This window comes from Budorcas taxicolor, chromosome 9 (assembly GCF_023091745.1).
Source record: "Budorcas taxicolor isolate Tak-1 chromosome 9, Takin1.1, whole genome shotgun sequence".
Classification (NCBI taxonomy): domain Eukaryota; kingdom Metazoa; phylum Chordata; class Mammalia; order Artiodactyla; family Bovidae; genus Budorcas; species Budorcas taxicolor.
This window is the reverse complement of record NC_068918.1, coordinates 71,522,247-71,544,501: the sequence shown is the minus strand read 5'-3', so window position 1 is coordinate 71,544,501 and position 22,255 is coordinate 71,522,247. Positions and strand designations below refer to the sequence as shown.

Sequence of the window (22,255 nt, the reverse complement as noted above, 5' to 3'; positions counted from 1 at the left end):
AGATTTTAAAAAAGCAACCAAATAGGTGTATCTTTCTTAAGTCTGAACTGGAGAAAAAAATCTGAAAATGGAAATTTAGGCTTATGATGAGGTGGAATTTTGCAAACATTTGTAAGCAATCTTACTAAAAAAGTTTTGAAAAAATGTATAATCATATATATTTGAAAAGAGAAATAAACGGATATATATTTTTTTAATTATTAACTGAGGTTAAAGCTTGAGCCGGGTTTTTAATTTGGTTTGGTTTGTTCAGGTATTAGGAATTTAGAGGAGCTCTATGAAAATATCCCGCCTACACATTTTGAATATCCACTTCCTGCTTATCTTCGGAACAGCTTGGTTCTTTTAATAGCAAATGGCTGAGTGGAGGGGAACCATTTGTAGTGAGTAAATTTAAGTACAGTGTGTCCTCCCATCCCAAGCAGAAGTCATGCTAACTGCTCAGGGATTTGGTGCAAATGTGTTTGCTTTTTGCTGTTGTCCAGATCCTTGAAAATGCAGTATTTTAGAAGGATATTATCCATTGTTATGCAAGAAGAAGAATTACTGGTCAAATTTTTTTTTTTAAATTCTGAAGCTAGGAAACACCTCATCTATTTTTTATAAACCTGTTGATTTATTATGTTTTTCTTAGAGGCTGTTCTTCAAATTTCCATAGGCTTGGACAGGAAGAGCTAGTGCTGGAGAGAATCACAGGCGTGTTTCTTCATTTCACATGTGAACCTAATGCTATACATTGGTGTGTATATAGAAATGGTAAATTCCTCTTAATCCAGAGTGGCTGGAAAATGTGTGCTCAAATTTAAGAGTAATCATCTATTCCATTCAGGGATTAACTGTTTTCAAACAATTCACTCAAAAACACCGACAGTATTTTAAATTTATTTTTAATGACATAAATAGCACTTAGTAGCCCATGGTAATCAGTGTGTACATCAACTATTGGTGAAGAGCATTATTCTAGATAATGCCTGTGATTGGATTAATTCTCAGTCTATCTCAGAATTTACTACTTTGCATAAATGGCTTGTTTTCAAGGCATCCATTTCTTCTGGAAAAGTAGAGATGAGAAAAAAAGTCTGCTTCTATAAATATCTTGTTTGGGGTAAATAGCAAGTTTTTTTTTTTTTTTTTCCTAGTGAATAATGCAAAGGATTTTCCAAAAGGTTGCTGTAGCTTTGCATGGGAGAACTGAGAGGACACTTGTTGGATGTACTGCTGAGTGTTGAAGGCAGGTGAATCTTATTCTGTTGTTCTTACACAGCAGCCTCATGCTGGGTCCAAGCTGTGTGGTGTCTGGAAAAAGGTTTGCTATGTAATGCTTTAGGATTGGCATTGCAAATTCTTCCTTTTAGGGGAGCATTGCTGATGTGAATGTTGGCAATGTTGTGTCCTGTGGCTGCTGGTGTGACCTAGTTAGATCCCTCAGGAATTAATACCTACAGAAGCTGGGACTGGGGAGACTGAGAATAAAGAGAAACAGTAGATTCAGGGTACCTCAATCAAACAGGGTAGGAACCATCAGGGTAATGATGGTACACTGAAAATGTAGCATGGGAAATTTATGCATCAGTATGAAAATCACATGGACAGAGGAGCCTAATGGGCCACAGTCCATGAGGTCACAAAGAGTCAGACACGACTAAGCGACTGAGCATGCACAAAGAAACACAATACTGTATGAAATATTACTGCACCTCTTCAAAATTGACCATAAAGGGGCTGACTTCAATTTCAGGGAAAGAGGAAATATTCAATTCAGACCCGTGTGTTTAGGTAGGGTTTCCCTGATAGCTCAGTTGGTAAACAATCTGCTTGCAATGCAGGTGACCTCGGTTCAGTTCCTGGGTCAGGAAGATCTGCTGGAGAATGGATAGGCTACCCACTCCAGTATTCTTGGGCTTCCCTGGTGGCTTAGCTGGTAAAGAATCCGCCCGCGATGCAGGAGTTTGTTCCCTGGAGTTGTTCCCTGAGTTGGGAAGATCCCCTGGAGAAGGGAAAGGCTACCCACTCCAGTATTCTGGCCTGGACAATGTTGTTCTCTAGGAGAATACTGGAGAACAGTATTCTGGGTGGCAAAAAGTTGGACACAACTGAGCAACTTTCACTTTATTCGTTAACATCTCTTTAGTTATGCTTTGGTAGGATGACTTGGACTTTTCCCTTGTGTTTTCAGGTAAAGATATAAATTCTTTTTCATTAATATCCTGTGATGTTCTTTGGTGACCCTGGTGAGGTCACTGGCTTGTCATCCCGATTCATCAGCAGCTGTTGTTTCACCAAGCAGTAGTATGATTTTTCACTACCCGTTTGCTTGCACAAAATAAGAAGGCATCGTTTTGTATCGTAAAATACAGTTTGAAAGACTTTATAAAATCATAGTCCATTTTGATTAATTTTTACCAGCAGCTGCCTGCAACTGGGGCTTTGTTCTTGATTGGGTCATAACTGTTGAGGGAAATTTGCCGCTTTTTGGACATGATTTCAGAGACTTGTGGTTCCAGATCTCGGACATCTTTATGTTTTTCAGGTTCCACCATGCTTGGTCTAAAGCAGATTAATTACTAAACTCTCAGTGAATAATTAACCATCTGACTTGTTCCCAGGTTATATACTCACTGGGTTAGAAATTATTTCTCAAACTACTAAAGATAAGAGAAGGCTATTCCTGGTTTCACAATGTCCCTATTGTTACTGGCTTGTGTGTATGTGTGAGACCCATCAGCTGATTCCTCACACTGGTCCAGCTACTCAATCAAACCACTTCCTGGGGTTTTCTCGGGTGATGGCAGTGATTCAGAAGATACCACAGTAGTTTTAGAGGACTGCTCCCTGTGTGTAACACTGGGCTGAATGACTAGGAGCTGTCAAATCCAAAAAGAGCATTTTTGTTGTGCCCGCATTAAATGTGCCCTTTGCCTGGAGAGTTCTATGGATGAAGGAACCTGGAGCAGGGGGTACAGTCCATGGGGTTGCAAAGAGTTGGACATGACTAAATGACTAGCACTTTCTTGCTTTTGCTCAAAGTTGCATTTCAGCTGAGTTTAGGGTTACTTCTTTGTGTGCTTTCAACAAGATATTTTTCTTTTTTAAAAATTTATTTTTTTAATTGAAGGATTATTGCTTTTCAGAATTTTGTTGGTTTCTGCCAAACAACAACATGAATCAGCCATAGATATACCGATGTCCTCTCCCTCATGAACCTCCGTCCTATCTCCCTCCCCATCTCACCTCTCTTGGTTGTTACAGAGCCTCTGTTTGAGTTCCCTGAGTCACACAGCAAATTCTCATTGGCTACCTATTTTACATATGGCAATGTAAGTTTCCATGTTACTGTCTCCATACATATATTTTTAAAGACTATTTATTTTATAGTAGTGAGTTAATGCCTAATTTCTATCAGTTAACCAGTTTGTGCCTTAGTTGAGTTTCCACTATGTACCAAGTCCTATTGGAGGCTTGGGGAAGACAGGCAAATGTAAGTCATTTCTGGCAATGTAGTCATTTGTACGCATTCAAGAGGATGTGATAATTGGCAGTGGGGAGGGGGCTGTGTGTATGAGCTAAGTTGTGTCCAACTCTTTGCAACCCCATGGACTATAGCCTGCCAGGCTCCTCTGTCCATGGGATTTCTCAGGCAAGAATATTGGAGTGGGTTGCCATTTCCTTCTTCAGGGTATCTTCCTTTGCTGCTGCTGCTAAGTGACTGCTAAGTCACTTCAGTCGTGTCCGACTCTGTGCAACACCATAGACAGCAGCCCACCAGGCTCCCCTGTCCCTGGGATTCTCTAGGCAAGAATACTGGAGTGGGTTGCCATTTCCTTCTCCATCCCAGGGATCAAACCCACACTTCTTGCATCTCCTGCATTGACAGGTGGATTTGTTAACCACTGTGCCACCTGGGAAGCCCTCACAGTAATTGGGGAGATAAGTAAAAATGGAGGGGCCACACCCTTTGTGTGAATGTAAGCATATTCAGTTTTACTTTTATAAATAGATGTTTCTGTGATTTTAGTTTGTGAATCTATCACATATTGTGTTCCATAAGGTAAATTCTGTATTTTTAGAATTTAATTTTGCAATATAAAGTTGCATAGAAATTACTTTTATAAAACCCTTGTCTTCCTTAAATGAAAAATAAGAATTTTCAAAATTATCTTCAAATCAAAAGATATGTATTCTTTTCCAGCCTTTCAGAAGCTCCAGAATTGCACTTTTGACCTTGGAATAACCAGGGGCCCTGGAAAAATAAGATAGTAGTTCTCTCTTGTTAGTTATGTTGACCTTTGAATTGCCTTTTTCTTTCCTATTCTTGCAAATCTTCTGCCCTCATGTCTGGATGAGCTAGATCTGTTGAGATAATATATATGGAAGCATTCTGTAAGCTGGGAGGTATTGTGAATAAGCCTGTATTATGATTGTTGTTGTTATTGTTTTCTTGTATTCACTGTTTTGCATTGTCCCCCAAACACACCAGCAATTTACTTCTGCTGTGTCAGAGATGATTGTGTCTATCTCAATGGAGAAGCTACTTTCTGTTTGAACTTAAGAAAATTTGGTTTGCTGGGACCTTTGGTTCACTGGTGGGACCTTTGTTCTCTTGGTGTCCTGACTGAGTGTGAGATTGTCAGGGAAAGAGGTGATGCGGAGGTTGATGAAGAGAAAAGATTCAGCCTATTTATGTCGATTGTGCATTATTTGGCTATCTGCACCCTGTGAGGTTTACTTTACAAAAACTCTCATTGATTTTATAAATCACTTTATTCTTAAAATGAGAGACTGTTCTTGGTAGTGGTCAACATTGCGGACTCTGGAGTTAAATTGTCATGCTTCTTGTCCTGGTTCCTTCATTTCCAGCTGGGTAAAAACTGGGAAAGCTTTTAAATCTCTGTGCCTGAGTTTTCTAAACTGTAAAATAGGGCTAATTTCATTACGTGGTAGGGCTGTTGGGAAGCTTAACTGGAATAATGCAACTGGGTTAGATTATATATGTTAGTAATTTTACTTACTAACTGCTAGTTTATCAACACAGTGACCCCAAAAAGGCCTGGGTTAAAGTTTGCACTGAATCACAGATTAAAGAAATAAACATTCTGTGTTGAAGTGATGACATGTACTGTCTCTTGTACTCTTTCAGGCTCTATTTGATGGAATTTGGGGTTGAGTCTGATGCTCTGTCTCTTGAGAGGAAGAGAAAGGGCCAGGGAAGGGTGGTTAGAACAGAGTATGCATGTGGAGGGACAGGAAGGAAGGTGTGGGGCTGAGGTAGCTCTTCCTGGACACAAGCCCACATGCTTCATGGTGCTTGGCACCTTGCAGAGTTCTCTTATACACCTTTCTTTCTTTCCATCCTCACGACAACCCTTGTTTTACAGAAATGGGAACCGTGCCTCGGAGATACTCCTTGACTGGCTCCCAGAAAAGAATCCAGACAGGGGCACAGCAGAACTCCTGGACTTGGGTGGTGACGTCCTTCCTTCCAGGACATGGTCCTTCTCTGCTGTATACAAGGGTTTATGTTTATGATAACCTTGGTGCTGAATCCCAGAGGAGCTGTGGGTCACATGCTGATTGGAAGGGAAGGGTGTTGGTGGAGACCCAGTGGGGTTGCTCTTCCCGTGACTCTCAGAGCACTAACCTGCTGCTGTTCAGGACTGGCCTGGCTGCTGCTGCTGCGGGTGGTAAGTGACCCCAGGCTCTTCCTGGCCTTGAGTGAAGACTGTGTCTCATTTCTCTGAAGGGCCATTTTGGATCAGTGTTCTGTAGGAGAATTTGTCAGTCTGTCTTTTTCGTTGGGAAGGAAGTACACCTACGGTACACCTGCTCAGTGGTCAGACACATGCGATGCGAGATTAGTAGTGTGAATACCGTTTAAGCCAGGCCTTTTTGGGGTCACTGTGTTGATAAACTTGAAATTAGTAAGTAAAATGACTAATATATATAATCTAAACCTTAGTTTGATTTATGTAAGTCTTCCCATTGTGAGTTGATTCAACTGTACATTTTAAAATGTTGGTTGTTACATAATATGTATTTACTTTGGGGGGTCGGATATTCTGAGATTAAACACAGCTTTAAAAGTTTGATTTTCTCCTTATCCTGGTTGTCCTATTTGTCATTAAAAATCAAGTGATCAGAGAAAATTCAGTATAGTGCTTTGAAATTTTAAAAACATTGAGAACAAATTAAAATTGGAAGAATTATTTTATGCATGGAATGGGTAGAGATTGAATTGATTTTAGGATTATGTTTGAATGCATTATTTCTATGAAATCATTTTCTACTCTGAATAAGAAATTTTCATATAGTTAATACAATATGTTTGTCAAATAATTTTTTAATGCACTAAAATTTTAATTAGCCATAATACAATTTGTCTACATGCACTTTACTTTTTAGAGAAGTTGGTAACAGTGCATTTTTTTTTTTCCTGAAGCAACAACTAGACCTTGGCTTTTCAAAACCACTAAACTTGGCTTTTCTAAACAACTAAACTAAGGTTTTCTCAACCTTGGTGCTATTGACACTTGAGCCTGGACTGTGCTTTTTTTTTTTTTTAGAACATCTTAAATTTTTAATCCTCTCTTTACAAGTTACCTAGACCACTTCTGATTAAGAAAACTGTAGAAAGTTAGTAACTGCCACAAGCAGACGCCAGGCGGTGGCACGTGTCAATTTTCCACAGAGTCGTGCTTTGCGGCTGTCTCAATGCTACTGCTCGGGGCCTCTGTTCACAGTCGCTGGAATCCATCGCGGCAGATTTTAGTCCACAGGTCGCTTTTCCCCATATTTCTTTGTAAATTCTTCAGCATTCTTACAGAATTTTTTACGTCCTTGGAGTATTCTTCGGCTAGGTCAGCCCGGAGCGGGTGCTCCGGCTGGGGGTCGTTCACCAGTACTATGAGGGACTGGATGACTTGGTCGGTCTTGGTTGCTGGCTTCCAGTTTTCAGCACTAATCACCGGCAGACACACCTGCCCCTTCTCGTCGATGTTCGGGTGGTAGATCTTCGTCTTGAACGTGATTTTCGGTGGTTTGAAGGGGTACTCTGCTGGAAAGTTGATTTCGATCCTGAAGGCCCCCTTATCATAGGGAGGGTTGTCGGGAACAATGAGCCCTTGCCAAGTCAGCGAATTAGCTTCATCGACCTGGATGTTGCGGAAGTTTTTCGTCCCACACTTGCGGATTTCTTCAAGCTCCTGCATCAGCCTCCTGCTGGCCGCCATCTTGGCTCTGGTGCTGCTGCTGACCCAGAATGCCTGGAGTGTGCTTTGTTGTGGGCAGGCTGTTCTGCATGTTGCAGGAGGTGCAACAGCAGCCCCAGCGCTCACTGATTGTATCCTGTCCCCTGTTCCCAGTCTTGACCATCAAAAATGTCTCCAGACATTGCCAAAGGTTCCTGAGAGCAGCCTTACCCCAGTTGAGGATCATTGATCTGGGGTTTACCTTATCTAAATCTACATTATTCTGTCATTTTGAGTAGATGTTCAGAATCACACCAAAAAAGGAGAAAATGATATATTTATAGAAGCAACAGAGTTCTATAATAAGACTTTTCTTCAATATGCATTGAATGTTTTTTATTAACTCTCAGTTACGATGACACATCCAGTTTACCAGAATTCCAGATGTTTGGATTAATATGCTCTCTGTTTTCTTTCAAAATAGATGTATCTCTTTGATTCTGAATTAATTTATATCAGTGACTTGATGATTTAACTTCACATAACTGGAAATAATACTGTAGTTTGCTATATATTAAATGCTTCCTCTGATAAGAACATTCAGTATGTTCCTCATGGACATACTGAAAGGCTTAATTGCCTTTAGAGATGGGCACGTGTCTTAGTGAAGCAGTTGTGCAAATGGTGCTGAAGTTAAGTTTCAGGAATCCCTTTATGGACTTTTTAGTAGCTATTTTAGCATAAGGAGGCAGATACACCTATAGCTACTGTATTAACTCAGGGCTACAGACATTTTGCTTGGCCTATGAATTACATGACCCGCTTTTTAAAGTGTGTCTTGTGAAGGATAGAGCATAGTTTTGTTCTTGTGAACTGTGGACTGAAGCTTTAGCCAGTCAGAGGAAGGAATGGACTACAGGGTAAAGGAAATATTTGTTCCGTTATCGTACTCCATGGCTTCTCGCCATCTTTGATAAAGGATTGAAGTGTTGTGCACCCAAAGTCTGCTACCCTCTTGACCCTTCATCAGTCATCAGCCGCACTGTGAGGTTAGTGAACTGTGGCTCAGGAGGATAATTATTGTTTAAGCATTGTGTAACTCTTGAAAATGGAAATTACTGACACAGCAGTCTTGCAACGAGATGTCTTTCTAGTTTTAAGATTATCAACACATGTTTCCTTTCTCTTGCTAATTGTGCCAGTTAGAGGTATAAGATGATAACATATGAGACTTGAAGTAGGGTTATTCACATGGATGACCCTGAGACTATTGAGTTTCTTTAAAAAAAAGAAAAACCAAAAAACTAAAGCCAGAAAGGACCTAGCACAAAATTTCAAGAATTTCACATGGGATCCTTAAATCCCTTAGGGTGTCTTGCAGCTCTTGGACGCTGCTTCTCCACTATTTATGTGTTAGTTACTGAAAGCATAAAGTAACTAATGGCACATACAAATCCTTTCGTTGCATACCTTTTTTTTCTTCCTAGCTCAGGAAAACTTTTAAAGAGCTATATCTAGTATTCACAGCTTTATGTCATCTCATCTCTATATTTATGCCACATTCTCAAACAAGTCGAGTAATATATCAGCTGCAGCTGTTGCTGACCAAAGCTGTCACAGAAGTGGGTGGAGGAAGAATCAGAGATGCGGTGTTCAGGTTCTGTGTCTCAAAAGCATATCTGTTGCAGTCAATCTGTGATGATAACAGCTGGCTTGTAGAAGGCAGATAAAGCCAGATACTTGTTTTATCTTTGACCAAATGTACAGTAATTTGGATGCCATAGCGATAAATATCAGTGATAGCTTAAGAAAAAAAAAAAGAGTATATACGATTTTCTCACTTGTACAGTAGGAAATACTCATGAATGTGAGGTATTTATTAGTTTTGGCTACAGCCTTTCTGTAAGGTTATTAACAAAGTTTGATATTTAATAGCATGCAAAATTTAAAAAGAGGACAAATGAAAATCTATAATAGCAAATAAGTAAAGTGTTTGTTTTTTGCTCTAAGTGGGCAATGTGCTTTCTAATTAAATGTATTTTGATTCAAGTAAATATTTACACCAATTGCTACTTAGAAGAATGTTAATACCACACTTTACTAGAGCTGGTTAGGATATTGGACTTAGTATAGCCCTGTCCAAGATTTCTCTTAACCCGCTGGATCTCACTTGTCCCCATCTTCCATCATTCCCATTTTCTAGTTTAGCATGAGTTCAGAGAAGAAAACTGAAAATCCTCATCAAAACACTGTAGTCAGATTTTTATCTTTTTTTCTACCTTTTTATAAAGACAGTTCAAGGGAAAGAGGAACAATGTTTTAGCCATTAGGAAGGGACAGTTAGCCATATGAGGCTGTCTCTCCTTGTTCTTTAACCCTGTTGGGCTAAAATAAAATCCTTATATGGTCAAATCAGTTAAGGGACAGACTTACCTTAAAGATGCAAAGAAAGCCCTTTGTACAGCTTAACATGTGAGACCTCCCAATAGTTCTCCTCCCTCTCATTAACATCAGAACACACATTGCTTTTGAGATTGTCCGAATATGTTCTAAGTACTTGATAGCATAGACAGATTCCTAAGGCTACGGGTGCCTTATGAAGACAGCCTCCTAGATATTATATGATACCTAATATATTTAATATATAATTATATAATACTTTATTAGTAATCCTTAAATTATATAATATTAATAGTTCATATAAAAGATTTGAATACATATGTTTATGTAATTCATATTCAAGATATGGACAAAGATAATAAAGGACTTAGCTGTTACCTAATTCTGAAAGAAAGCTTCACAGTGGAGATGGAATTTTAGGAACTCTTTATTGCTGGAAATCTCTGTGTAGCTGGGGGTTGGGGAAAAGGAAGTGTGTGCTGATGGTTATGCTTGGTAATTATTAATAGCTAACAGTTACTGAGTACTTACTCTGTGCCAGGAGGGTGTCCTTATGCGTTCACTCACCCTTTGGGTATCCCTGGGGATTTGGTTCCAGGACCCCTGCAGATACCAACATTTGTGGATGCTCACATCACTTATATAAAATGATGTAGACTTTGCATGTAACCTACACAGAGTCTTCTACTTTCAATCAGCTCTAGATTACGTATAATACCTGCTGCTGCTGCTGCTAAGTCACTTCAGTTGTGTCTGACTCTGTGCGACCCTGTAGACAGCAGCCCACCAGGCTCCCCGTCCCTGGGATTCTACAGGCAAGAACACTGGAGTGGGTTGCCATTTCCTTCTCCAATGCATGAAAGTGAAAAGTGAAAGTGAAGTTGCTCAGTCGTGTCTGACTCTTTAGCAACCCCATGGACTGCAGCCTCCTCCGTTCGTGGGATTTTCCAGGCAAGAGTACTGGAGTGGGGTGCCATTGCCTTCTCCTCCTATAATACCTAGTACATTGTAAATGCTAGGTAAATCGTAAATACAATGTAAATACCATGTACATTGTTGCCATTGCACATCAAATTTATGTTTTACTTTCGGAAACTTTCTGGAGGTTTTTTTTTTTTTTCCTGATTATTAATCCTCCATTGGTTGACTGCCTGGGTGTAGAACCTACAGATATGGATGGCTAACTGTACTAACTTATTTAGTTCTCCAACAAGATTTTGAAAGTTAATCTTATCTCCACTTTCTAGATGAGGAAACTGAGGTACAAGGAGACTAGATAATGTGCTTAAGGTTCTAGCAGTAATAAGAGGCAGAACATGCCTCTTAACCAATGCACCCAACTGTCTATGTAATTTAATTTGCACCATAGCCCTGCAAACAAGAGATTTTTCCTTACTTTCTACATTGAAGAAATTGAAGCCCAGAGAGGTTACCTTTGTCAAAGTCACTGGTGGCTAATGACAAAAGAAGGATTGCTGGGAAACTTTGAGGGCAGGAGGAGAAGAGGGCGACAGAGGATGAGATGGTTGGATGGCATCACCGACTCAGTGGACATGATTTTGGGCAAACTCTAGCAGGTAGTGAAGGTGTGCTGCAGTGCATGGGGTCGCAAAGAGTCGGACACGACTTAGCGACTGAACAAGAACAAGAACTGACGCTCTCAAAGGTCTGTGCCTTTTCACTGCAAGAGGAGGCCTTCTTGGGAAGGCTCAGTGGCCTAGCTGACACACACACACACACACACAAATATGGGAGGCCTACTCCTTCCCTGCAAAGACAGTTGAGGTTATAGAGAAGCCTGTGTAGGTTGTTCATAGCTTGTCGTATGGCCGTGGAGTAGATGTGCACTGAAGCAAGAGACGCCCCTCTGGCTCACCTCTTCCAGAATGCACTGCCTCTGTCATCTGCCTGGGTTGTGCTTCGTTTTGTTTGGTGTGCCTCTTTTCAGTGTGCTGGGCTGTTCTATTCCTGTTTATAAATCTTTTAAGTGTGCACATTACAGAAGTAATTAAATTGTCATTATAATTTATAGTATGCCTGAAGTCAATCATCTAATTAAACTGCAAGAGAAGAGAGGTGGTAGCCTCATATGCATTTATTAAGTATTGCTGTATTAATTATTTAAGGATTTAGAACCAAGTGAAAGAGAAAACGAACAATAATACCAGTCTTTAAAAGTTTTCCTATTTCTGCTCTTCTCAGTTCAATAATTTGAAATTCTCACTAGTTAGTAGCATAACCCTAATGCCTTTGGGGAGATAATTATTAATGAATTAGGATTTTTATGTCTTTCCCTCAGCCTTCTCTTATAATTCTCCGGGCAGCATTCATACATGCCACCCCACATCCTAACTGAAGAAGCAATTAGAAATATAATAGAAAACAAAAAGGTCCAAGTTCTGTTTTGAATTATAAAAAATGGTAGCATTTTAGATACCTGGGATCATTTAGAGGAGATTTGGTTTTACCAGAGCAATAGTGACTATTAAGATGCTTATTTTCTTATTAAGGAAAAAAAAAAACAAACCCACAGCAACAAAGACCAAAACCAAATAGGGTATAATTAAACTCTTGCTAGAGGAAACTATTTTTGAAGAGTCTATTTTTCAACTCTAAGCTCTAGCTTATATATATATATATATGCATATATATTTATTCTGTGAGGTGAGAATTGATAACTCAGATAGGTATCTCAGCCCCTTGGGAAGTTAATTGCAGTATGTAATGGAATTGGCTGAATCTGTTCTTTTGGGATTTGGGTGTTCAGGAAAAGGAGAATACTGAAAAACATGATCAAGTGTTATTCATGTGAGTGACAGATTGTAAATGTGGTGAGTTTTGCCCTTCTCATCTTAAATTTGGGGGGGCTGAGATTGAATTGAAGGCTATAATTCCAAAAGAGGCAATCCTTAGAAAAGGCAATCAAGAGCACAATGAAGGCATTTAATTGAGCTATGTGTTAGCAAATGTATCTGTCTAGAAGTTACTAGGTTTTCCAACAGCTCTTGGCTAAACAGAAATTAGTTACTTGTAAAGATTCCAGTTTCTTTGCCCCTCTATGTGCGTGTAAGAGATCCTCAACTTCTAAACAGTTTTCTTGGATAACATTTATATTCCTTTGCTGAGTTACAAAAGCTGAGTTGACCTGTAACGTACTTGCAGTATTAGTAACAAGAAGTTACAAACTGGGTATCAGTTTCTCTGCAAAAATGCATTCTGAGTGATATTGGGGATTGCATATTGGGGATCTACTCTTGTGGGAACAGTGTCTCTCCTAGAGTTCTTGATTGAAGAGATTGAGGAGGCTTCTTTGCTGACACTCTCGTAGGCTGGAAAATGGGGGAGAGGACCAGAGAAACCAGTTTTGGTTTCAGGCTGCAGGTAACTAGGGGGAAAGAAAGGCAAGAGTGATATCCCCCGTGTATATGGCGGAGGGGAAAGGAACCCCCCCTGCAGTCCTTTTGCTGGTTTGGCTGCTTACTGGGTGGTCTTTCCAGGACAAGAGCCAAAGGTGAATCATGTACTTTAAATTTGAAAATTGCTAACACATACATATCCTTTTAAAACAGTCTTTGTTTATAGCAATATAAACATCTCTCCATACTGGAACAAAAACTGCATAAAATAATAAGAATGAGATTTAAATAAAGATTTTGTGTAAACATGTGTTTTAGGGACCTGTGGACTATAAATATTCCTTGAACCAATGCTCAGTGGAATGTGAGCTTTTCCATAGAAAGATAGGCATCTGATAAGATCCTAGCTCTTGTCCCAGAGTTTGATAAATTGCAGGCCCTCAAAATGTGTGACATGTAAAAGCATGGTTAGATGAAGGTAAATGTGAGTTATTGTGAAAACTTTGATGTGATATTTTTCATTTGCATTAAATCTAACATGACATTTACTGTTGAACTTGACCTCTTTGGGGAAAGACTTTCTAAACTTATTTCCTCTTTCTTTCTAAGAACTCAATTAAATCTTCAGAAGGATTCATAACTTGATATTTGCCATGTACTATCTTTAGAAGTATTTTATAATATATCTTATATGCTTTTAATTAATTAATTTATTTTGGCTGTGCTGGGCTTTCGTTGCCGCGTGGGCTTTTCTCAAGTCGTGTTGCACGGGCTTCTCGTTGTAATGGCTTCTCTTCTTGTGAAGCATGGGCTTTAGGGTGCATGGGCTCAGTCGCTGTGGTTTCCAGGCTCCAGAGCACAGACTGGAGAAGGCAATGGAGGAGCCTGGTGGGCTGCAGTCCATGGGGTCGCAAAGAGTCGGACACAACTGAGAGACTTCACTTTCACTTTTCACTTTCATGCATTGGAGAAGGAAATGGCAACCCACTCCAGTGTTCTTGCCTGGAGAATCCCAGGGATGGGGGAGCCTGGTGGGCTGCCGTCTATGGGGTCGCACAGAGTCGGACACGACTGAAGCGACTTAGCAGCAGCAGCAGCAGAGCACAGACTCATAGTTGTGACTTCCAGGCCCGGTTGCTCTGCAGCATGTGGAATCTTCCTGGACCAGGGATCAAACCTGTATCTCCTGCACTGGCAAACGAGTTGTTTACCGCTGAGCCACCGGGGAAGCCCCTTATATGCTTTTTGATTCTTCAGAAAGCCGTATTTTAGAAAGAATTTTATACGTGATAATCATTAATAGACATTAATAGTCTAAAGAAGTTAATTCATAATTTCCAAAAAGACCTTAGGTTTTAAAAGAAAAATAATGTCTGTGTTAATATCAGGAACAGTGACAAGGCTGAGGAAAAAAAAATTTTGCCTGTAAACAATTTATATTAAAGAAAAACTAGTAGAATTCAGAGTTTATTTATCCTTTTATAATTCTGCTCTCTGAAGTTTCATGTTAAATTTTGTGGAACTATTTTATATATGGAGCTGTGGACAGAGCATTTATAAGAAAAATATAACCAAATCTGTTTTTGTCATGTTTCTATATTTCATTTACTATAGTAGCAAATCCTTTGTTCAATATAGTTAACTGTTGAAAGGATTAGAAATTGTTTGAGGAAGAAATTACATTTGTCCTTCACATGTGAAATCTAGTACCATAAATTTGTTTCATGCTTTTCTTGTAATTATGTTGGACAGACACATTTCAATTATTAGTGTTTCATTGTTATGAAGATTTATATAGTAGGAAAAAAGAACCTAGGGCTAGAAAAAGGTCCAGATATAAAATATTGATAACAGAATCTTGGAGTGACTGCTGGACTGATGTGCTTCCTTAACTTTATAATCCTAAAATTTTCTGAAAAAGTTTTTAAGTAACACTATAAAAATCTAAATGCTGTTTCATTGTCGGTGGTGGTGGTTTTAATCATTACAGAAATCAATAGCTCTCAAACTATTCTCCCCATCTTCCTGCAGCTGTCCATAATAACCATCTGCTCTTGCAGGTGGACTAAATTCTAGTCTTCAGTAAGGCTTGTCACACTGTCCTGCTTACTTACCGTCTCTTTCTTAGGAGTCCACTTTGAAATGGAATCCTTTTCTAAACAGAAGCTCCATACACTGAATTTTACCTATTTATACTTTGAAAGGGTGGGCCTGACAACTTAGAACCTAAGAAGACATGAAATTGTTCAGAAGAAAAGGACTAATTTTGAGGGTATTTATGGACAACTTGGAAAGAAAGCCAAAACAGATCTCATGTTTTTTGTAATATTAAAATTTTGACATCAGCCTGACTGCAAAATGTGTTACGTTTTGTGTGTCGTTGTATCTTTTTTATAAATTCCTGTTATTTGTGTGGTGCTATTCTACTTTTTCCAAGAAACAGTCATTTTGTTGGGCTGACTGTGTTGCTCACAGTTCATCAGTGTTACTGCATTAGATATTTGGTTTACATGGGACATGGCCTTCCTTTTTTTTTTTTTTTTTTTTCTATGTAGAAACTACAGTTTACTCATCTCAAGCCTAAAGTACATTTGTTAGAGCTCACAGTTATTAGCGAATAGCTTCTTATAGACCAATCATGTGAGTGTTACCACTGGGGAAGGCCATTATACATGATCTGTCAGTGAGCAGGGAAGGAGTTTGCTGCTTCATAATGTAATACAACAGTGATGGTATTTATCTCCAAACATACAGAAGCAGAGAGGCTTTGTTATTCTAGCCAACATTTGCCTTAATGAATGCACTTTGGCATTTGCACATGCTACTTATGCTGCCTTCATTTGTCTCTTGTTGTTATTGACTCTTTTGGGGTGTTTTCCAGTTATCTGATGCGATATATATATACCCTCTAAGTAGATTTTTAACTTCTTTGAAAATCGATCCAGTTTTCTATGAAATGTTAGTTGACTTCTATTTCTCTTTTATTTTTTCCACAGTTTAACAAAGCTTCTAGGAATGAAAGAGGACTTACTTCATTTTAAAAAGTCTGTTTATTACTTAGACAAGTTGCAAAATTTGTTAGGAAGAAGGCCTTCTACCAGGGCCAGTAGTGACACTAACGGATAGCTTGCGAAACATTGTATAATAGGAGTGAACATATACGTGACTTTTTAAAATCTTGAAACGAAAGATAAGTGATGTATGTTTGTTTCCCTCATATCAGGAACTCATTTAAGTTTTTATCCTCTTCGTTCTTCTTAGTGGGATTCATGTGAATGAATCCCAAATGTAAAATAGGTACATTTAAGCATAATTGTGGCTCAGAATTTGTGTTATCCCTTTTACAGTTCAGAACAATTAGAAGGTCTGAGAGGATCTTTATTCTCTTTGTTGAATAAAAGGAGAGTTTTAAAAGGAGAGTTTGGAGGAGCAGGGTGGGTGGGGGTAGGGGTCTGTTTACACTTTCCCTATTGTGAAGTTTAACCCAAATGAAGATTTTAATTTTGGTTAGGATCCTTCCCTTTCAGTGACTTTCAAAGGATATTACCTCAACCTCTTGCCTAGCAGGACAGCAATAAACATTTTATTTTCAACTTCCTTAAAAAAAAAAATCTTTCTCTGCTCTTTGTTTTGACAAATTTGTGTGGATTAAGTCTTACTGCCTTGCCTTTGAGAGGATGCTGTTGGCTGTGAAGATGACGCAGACTTTTCTGGTCATGACCCAAAATTACAGAATCAGTAAAAGAAAAAATTATAGACAGAAATCTTTTACTCCTTTTAATATTTCTATAGTGTCTACGTGGTCGCTGCTCCCAAAGTAGGCAATCACAAGTGATTCATTTAACAACCCTCAGCCGATGTTTTTCTGAGCACCTGCTACATGCTTAGTGTTCAGCAGAGTTTCCACCTCCAGAAGCTCTGCGTTTAGAAGAAAGGCAGATGGAAAGGAACTGCAGTGTAATAAGTGAGGGTTTCCACAGAGGCCAGCACAGAAGGGGGAGGTCATGAATAGGGAAAGGGGCGTTCATTCTGAGCCAATTGTAATCAGTCGCTTGCTGTTTTCTAAGCACCATTCAGGGTGTCCTGGCTACAGGGAGACAAAACAATATAACCTGTCTTGAGAAGCTTCTGTCCTAGTGTGGGGACCGATAGAGTAATATACCAACCTTCCTAGCATATATGGTGTGTGTGTGTGTGTGTGAGAGAGAGAGAGTGATTGACTCAGGTAGGGAGACGAGAAGGTACGGGAGGAGGTGATGCTGAGCAGGACCCCGACACACCAGGCAGAAGGAACAGCTGCTCTTGTAATAGTGTGGGCTGCAGCCAGACCCTTAGACCTCTCCTTGAAGGAGAGCAGTGAACATTTCAAAGTGAGGAAGAAGGGCAGCTTAATATAAATGAGATAATGTAGCAGGCAGGACACTGGATGCTTTATGCCATGTGCAGGCCACCAGGTTTCATCTGTAGTCTTCAGCCGACCTGGAGGTGCCAGGTGCTGTGCAAGGCTGTAAACTTGAGGTGTTGCCCAAGCCTAGGCTGTGATCCCCTTTCCAGAGGGGTGCCTCCCTTCCTCCCTGGGTCCTAACCCTTTGTCTCAGCTCCTCCTCCCACCCGTGGGCCTTAGTACAGGGGAGGCCCTGGCTTGGAAACCATGAATGTGACCTAAAATTAAACCTGGAACTATAATATATATTTATATATATATAATGCCATGATTAGGTGTTTACAGCACGGAATCTTCAACAATTAAAGAGAAAAGGTGTGGGTGGGGTTAAAAAATAGCAGTACCCACACTCTGAAGTTTTTGAGAAAAACAGGAAACTAGTCTTTTTTAACCAGTGATGCCCAGAACTGGTTATTGCAGAGAGGGTTGTTTTTCTAATGCATTGTGGTCAGCGCAGCTGTGCCAGAAGTTGATTTCTGCTCATTATGACGGCCGTCTGTGGATTTCTTTAACTGACAAACCTATAGACAGGCAAGCATAATTATCAGTAGTAACCTGGTCATTATGGCCGGATGGTGCTTGGAAAACAATTTGCACAAGTCCTGAAAGCCTGTGAGAACATAGAAAATAAGAGCATTTGGCCACCGTGCAGTTATTTCCGGGAGCTGTGAATGACCCAGACCTGTGAACCATACAATAGCTTATTGTAGAAGGACTGTTTGAATTCTCTCTATACTTGGATTTTTTAAAAACTTGACAGATGACATTGGATGGCAAGTGACATATTTTTTTCTAATTTGCTCATTAACTCAAGCTCCCATCTTCTAACAGTGTTTTAGACCTCTTTATTTTTTGCTTGTATTTGCTGGTTGGTGGCAGTTAGATATAATTTAAAAAGTAAAATCATTGAGGTCATAGAGATATCTCGTTCTCAGAATGTCACAAATGTATGCTTACTGCTGCATTTGTAAAACAGGAGAAATGATTACAGAAGGGATTGAGCACTTATTGATTAGATTTGTGTTCTTTAGAATAAGGTGAAATACTTATTATTTTAGAACCAGATTGAAAGAGAGCAATTCCCTTTATCTGCACTGTACACGGAAGACTAGGTTAGTACAGACTAGTCACTGAGGTTTCCCTTCACTTCCTGTGTGGGTTCAGTGTAATCGGGGAGCCCCTCTAAACCAGAGCACTCCCTTGCAGGCCATTTCTTTGTGCACGTGGAGATGTCATCTTTTTAAGGAGAAAGGGAGGGCGTTAAACTTCTGGAAGTGGAGTAATGGAACCTAGATTTGATCGCTCGTTGCATTTTATCGTCGCCAAGTCAAGCATTTGGTCTGTGCGTTGAAGGATTTACGCTTGTCTGTTTGTATCAGACTTTACAGTTATCTCTTTAATAAGTAAATTACTCACGCTTCTCTCCAGTGAAGCTTGTTTGCAGTGCTTGATCCAGGCGGTGTGCCTGGGCTTAGCAATGCCCCCTGTCCAGCTGACTGCCCAGTCTGCTCCGGAAAAGGCAATCGTTACTGCTATTGATTTTTGTAGCATGCTGGTCCTATCAGAGTTATTTGCAGCAAAAGGGAAGTCAGCTCCTTGCATCTGCCTTTTTGTTTCACCACAAAAGTACTGTCTACCGAGGCTTCAGTCTTGGTGGCAGTGGCGGTGGCAGTAACAGGACTCCAGGGGGATTCTTGTAACTCCTTTCTCTGGGTGGGGGTGTGGGTGGGTGTATGTGCCTGGGAGCAGTAGGTAGAACATGGAGGAGTGTGAAAGTCACCCTGTTTTTAACCCCTTGCTAGCTGTTTCCTAGTGTAATGGGGCGGGAGTAGCTGCCATCTCCCCCTTCGCCAGCATGTGGCCAAAAGTAATGAGACAACCATTGTCAAGTGCTCTCAAATGCATACAACAGATGTTTCTGTAAAGTACCAGCTCTTACTGAGAAAAACAAGATGACAAACGAGCCCAGCAAACAAACATGCTTTATCAGAAAAGCCTCCTATTTCAAACATATATTAAAATAGTCATTTTAAGTTGGGAAGACATAGCCCTGGGAAGTTGTGATCATGTTGAAATGGGAGAAAAATGGCTTTTTATTTCTTTCTTCTTCTCATCTATCTCTCTAGCATGGTGCACTTTTCATTATGTATTCATATTCAGATTTTTAAAAAAATTTTGAGAACTAGAAATATAATCTTTTGCTCTTCATACTTGGTGGAGCCTCACTCTCTCCTTGACGTTATTACTTTAAATAGCCTCACTGAGCATATGAACAGAAAAAAACACAGACTAGAAATCTCAGGGGAGAGACTAGGGGAAACCATATTCATTCTTGCAGTAGAGCAGTGAATGAAAACAAGCTCAGGAGATCAAGCAGCAATGCTGAGCGGTTCCCTGGAACTAACCTGGGTGCCTACCAAAAGGTTATTAAGAAGTAAAGTGTGTGTTTGCTAACTACTAAAGGGCCCTCAAATTCCTATTGCTGTGTCCCTCCCGTTTTGTTTTCATCGGCGATGGTGCTGACAAAGACATGGTTAAAAATGCACTGTACTCTTCTTCCTAATGAGAAAGTGGTGCTCGGAGGTGACACTTCTCTGTGCAGGAGGCCGAGGCTGATGAGGTCAGTGTGTAATAATTAGTTCTTTTTCACTGTGTACACGTGGAGGTTGTCCCTTGATGTCTTACCACCATCATCCCTAACATGCGTGCACACGAAGTCACTTCAGTCGTGTCCAACTCTTTACCACCCTGTGGATTGTAGCCTGCCAGGCTCCCCTGCCCATAGGAGTCTTCAGGCAAGAATACTGGAGTGTGTTGCCATGCCCACCTCCAGGGGATCTTCCCGACCCAGGGATTGATCCTGCATCTCTTAGGTCTCCTGCATTGGGAGGTGGGTTCTTTACCACCAGCACTAGCTGGGAAGGCCTATTCCTAATATAGCTCTGAAATAAACAGAGACTCTCTCTGCCAAGCTTGGGGCCAAAAGAGTTCTCTTGTGGCGACTGCTTACTGTTTGGGTAGTTCGTGTACTTCTTGTTCACAGGCACCCCGCCTTTGGAGCCTTCATGGTGGAGGGTTTCACAAAGTGGCTTTACCTACTTTCTTTGGAGCAGCCGCCTCCGCTCATTACCATCTGGAGAGATAACAATCATGGTGGTGAGAATCAAAAGGGAGGTCGGAGATGACTAAGTCAAACTCACTTAGTTGAAGAGAGCCAGAAAGGGGTTATGTTGCTTGCCTGGGTCATGGAACTCTTTGTGCCCTGATTATTGGCTCTGCCTTCATTATGTTTCACATAGACAGCCCAGTGAGGCTTTTCCTGGGGGAGATGATTACTGTAATACTGAGGAGCTGTGAGCATTTCAGGAAGTAGCTGATGCTTCTGGGTTGTCATCGGATGATGGGGAGAAATACAGCTGTGGTTCCTGGAAATGCCTAAGAAGCCAGATGTGGCATTGGTGGCAGGGTTTACATTGACATAGGAGCTTGTACCATACACTGCCCTAGAAAATTGCAGGGTGATCCAGGTGATATCTGTCCCAAGTTTGTGCCAGACTCTTTCTGCCATCCTCTCTAAGTTTGGCTCTCTTACTCTTTTCTCTCTAATTGCTTCAGTAAAAAAACAAATGTCATGCTTCATAATGCTGAATAGCGCTGTTGAGTGTTTGCAGAATTTCTCTTAGTGGAAACTTAGTCTCCACACTGCAGTCGGAGTGATAGCGTAGTCGGCAGGATTTGTGTTATCATCACTTGCTTAAACACATCAGGGATGCGGTTCACAGGTAACAGAAGTTACTGCCGCGCAAAGTTTAGAGGGTTTTTCAACTTTGGCGCTGTTGACATCAGAGTATGAATAATACTTGCTGTGAGCGGACTCTCCTGTGCATTGTAGGCTATTTCCAGCGTCCTGGCTTCTACCCGCTAGATGACAATAGCAACTCCTCCCTGGTCACGATAACCAGAAAGAACCCAAGACATAGCCCCTCTGTGTTCAAGGGTTGAGAACCTCTGTAGGCTAACAGTCAGTCTGAGGAGGATGGCTTATCTACCAGACTGAAGCACTTTGTCATGAACAACATACAGCTTGTCTCTAAGAAGACAGTGTAAGAAAGTAAGGGCTGGGAGGGTTAAATTGCTAAATAATGAACATTCCTTGTCAGTGACACAGTGACTAGCAACCTAAACCGGGGATTTCCCCTGCTGGCTGTGGCAGGAATTCCCTTTCTCTTCCTCTCACCCTCAATTGTAGGGAGCTCCCTTTGCAGGAATGCCCTTGCTTCCGATTCACTTATTTTCTGTGTCCTCCTTTCTCTTCCACTTTTCTGCCACGTCTGCTGCCATCAGCAACTGGTCTGCCCCTGGAGCCTCTGTAAAAGCTTTGAGCCACTGAGATCTTCCGATGACCTTGAGCCATCCCTCTGATCCTGGGGAACACGTCTGGCTAGTCTGTCTTCATTATTTACCTCTTTGCATTCTACTTAGATTTTCACAGCCTGTGTAGGGAACAGTGAGGAGCAGTTTTGTATCCAAGGACGCCAGTCCCCACTTGACTATTTTTTTCTGATAGAAGCTATGCCATATATGGTGAGCAGGCCCTAGAGTCCACTTATTACATTGCCTTAGGCTACTTCTCAATCAGGTTATATAAACTTTTGAAGGCTAGCCTGGAATGCCAACCACTGTTTGTGACACTGGTTACAAAGGGACACGTTCCAAATTTCAAATAGTAGGTTTCAAAGCAAATGTTCAAAACACAGTTTACTTTAAGTGGAACTGCTTTGACAGGCCGGAAGATGAGATGCAGTCATCCAACTTGCACCTGTTTTGAATATGTTCTTCCCCCTAAACCACAAAGAGACCCTTGGGGAGGT

At 40.5% G+C, this 22,255-nt stretch overlaps 2 protein-coding genes across 4 annotated transcripts in view; one reads left to right on the top strand and one right to left on the bottom strand.

Moving 5' to 3' along the window:
- HIVEP2 (HIVEP zinc finger 2) overlaps window positions 1–22,255 on the top strand; it is a 216,236-nt gene that overhangs the window by 78,103 nt on the left and 115,878 nt on the right. The gene's annotated exons all lie outside the window — the stretch shown is intronic.
- Window positions 6,763–7,226, bottom strand: LOC128053055 (ubiquitin-conjugating enzyme E2 L3-like). Its single transcript, XM_052645485.1, is given in 2 exon segments — window positions 6,763–6,830; window positions 6,833–7,226. Coding segments are annotated over 2 exon segments (462 nt in total).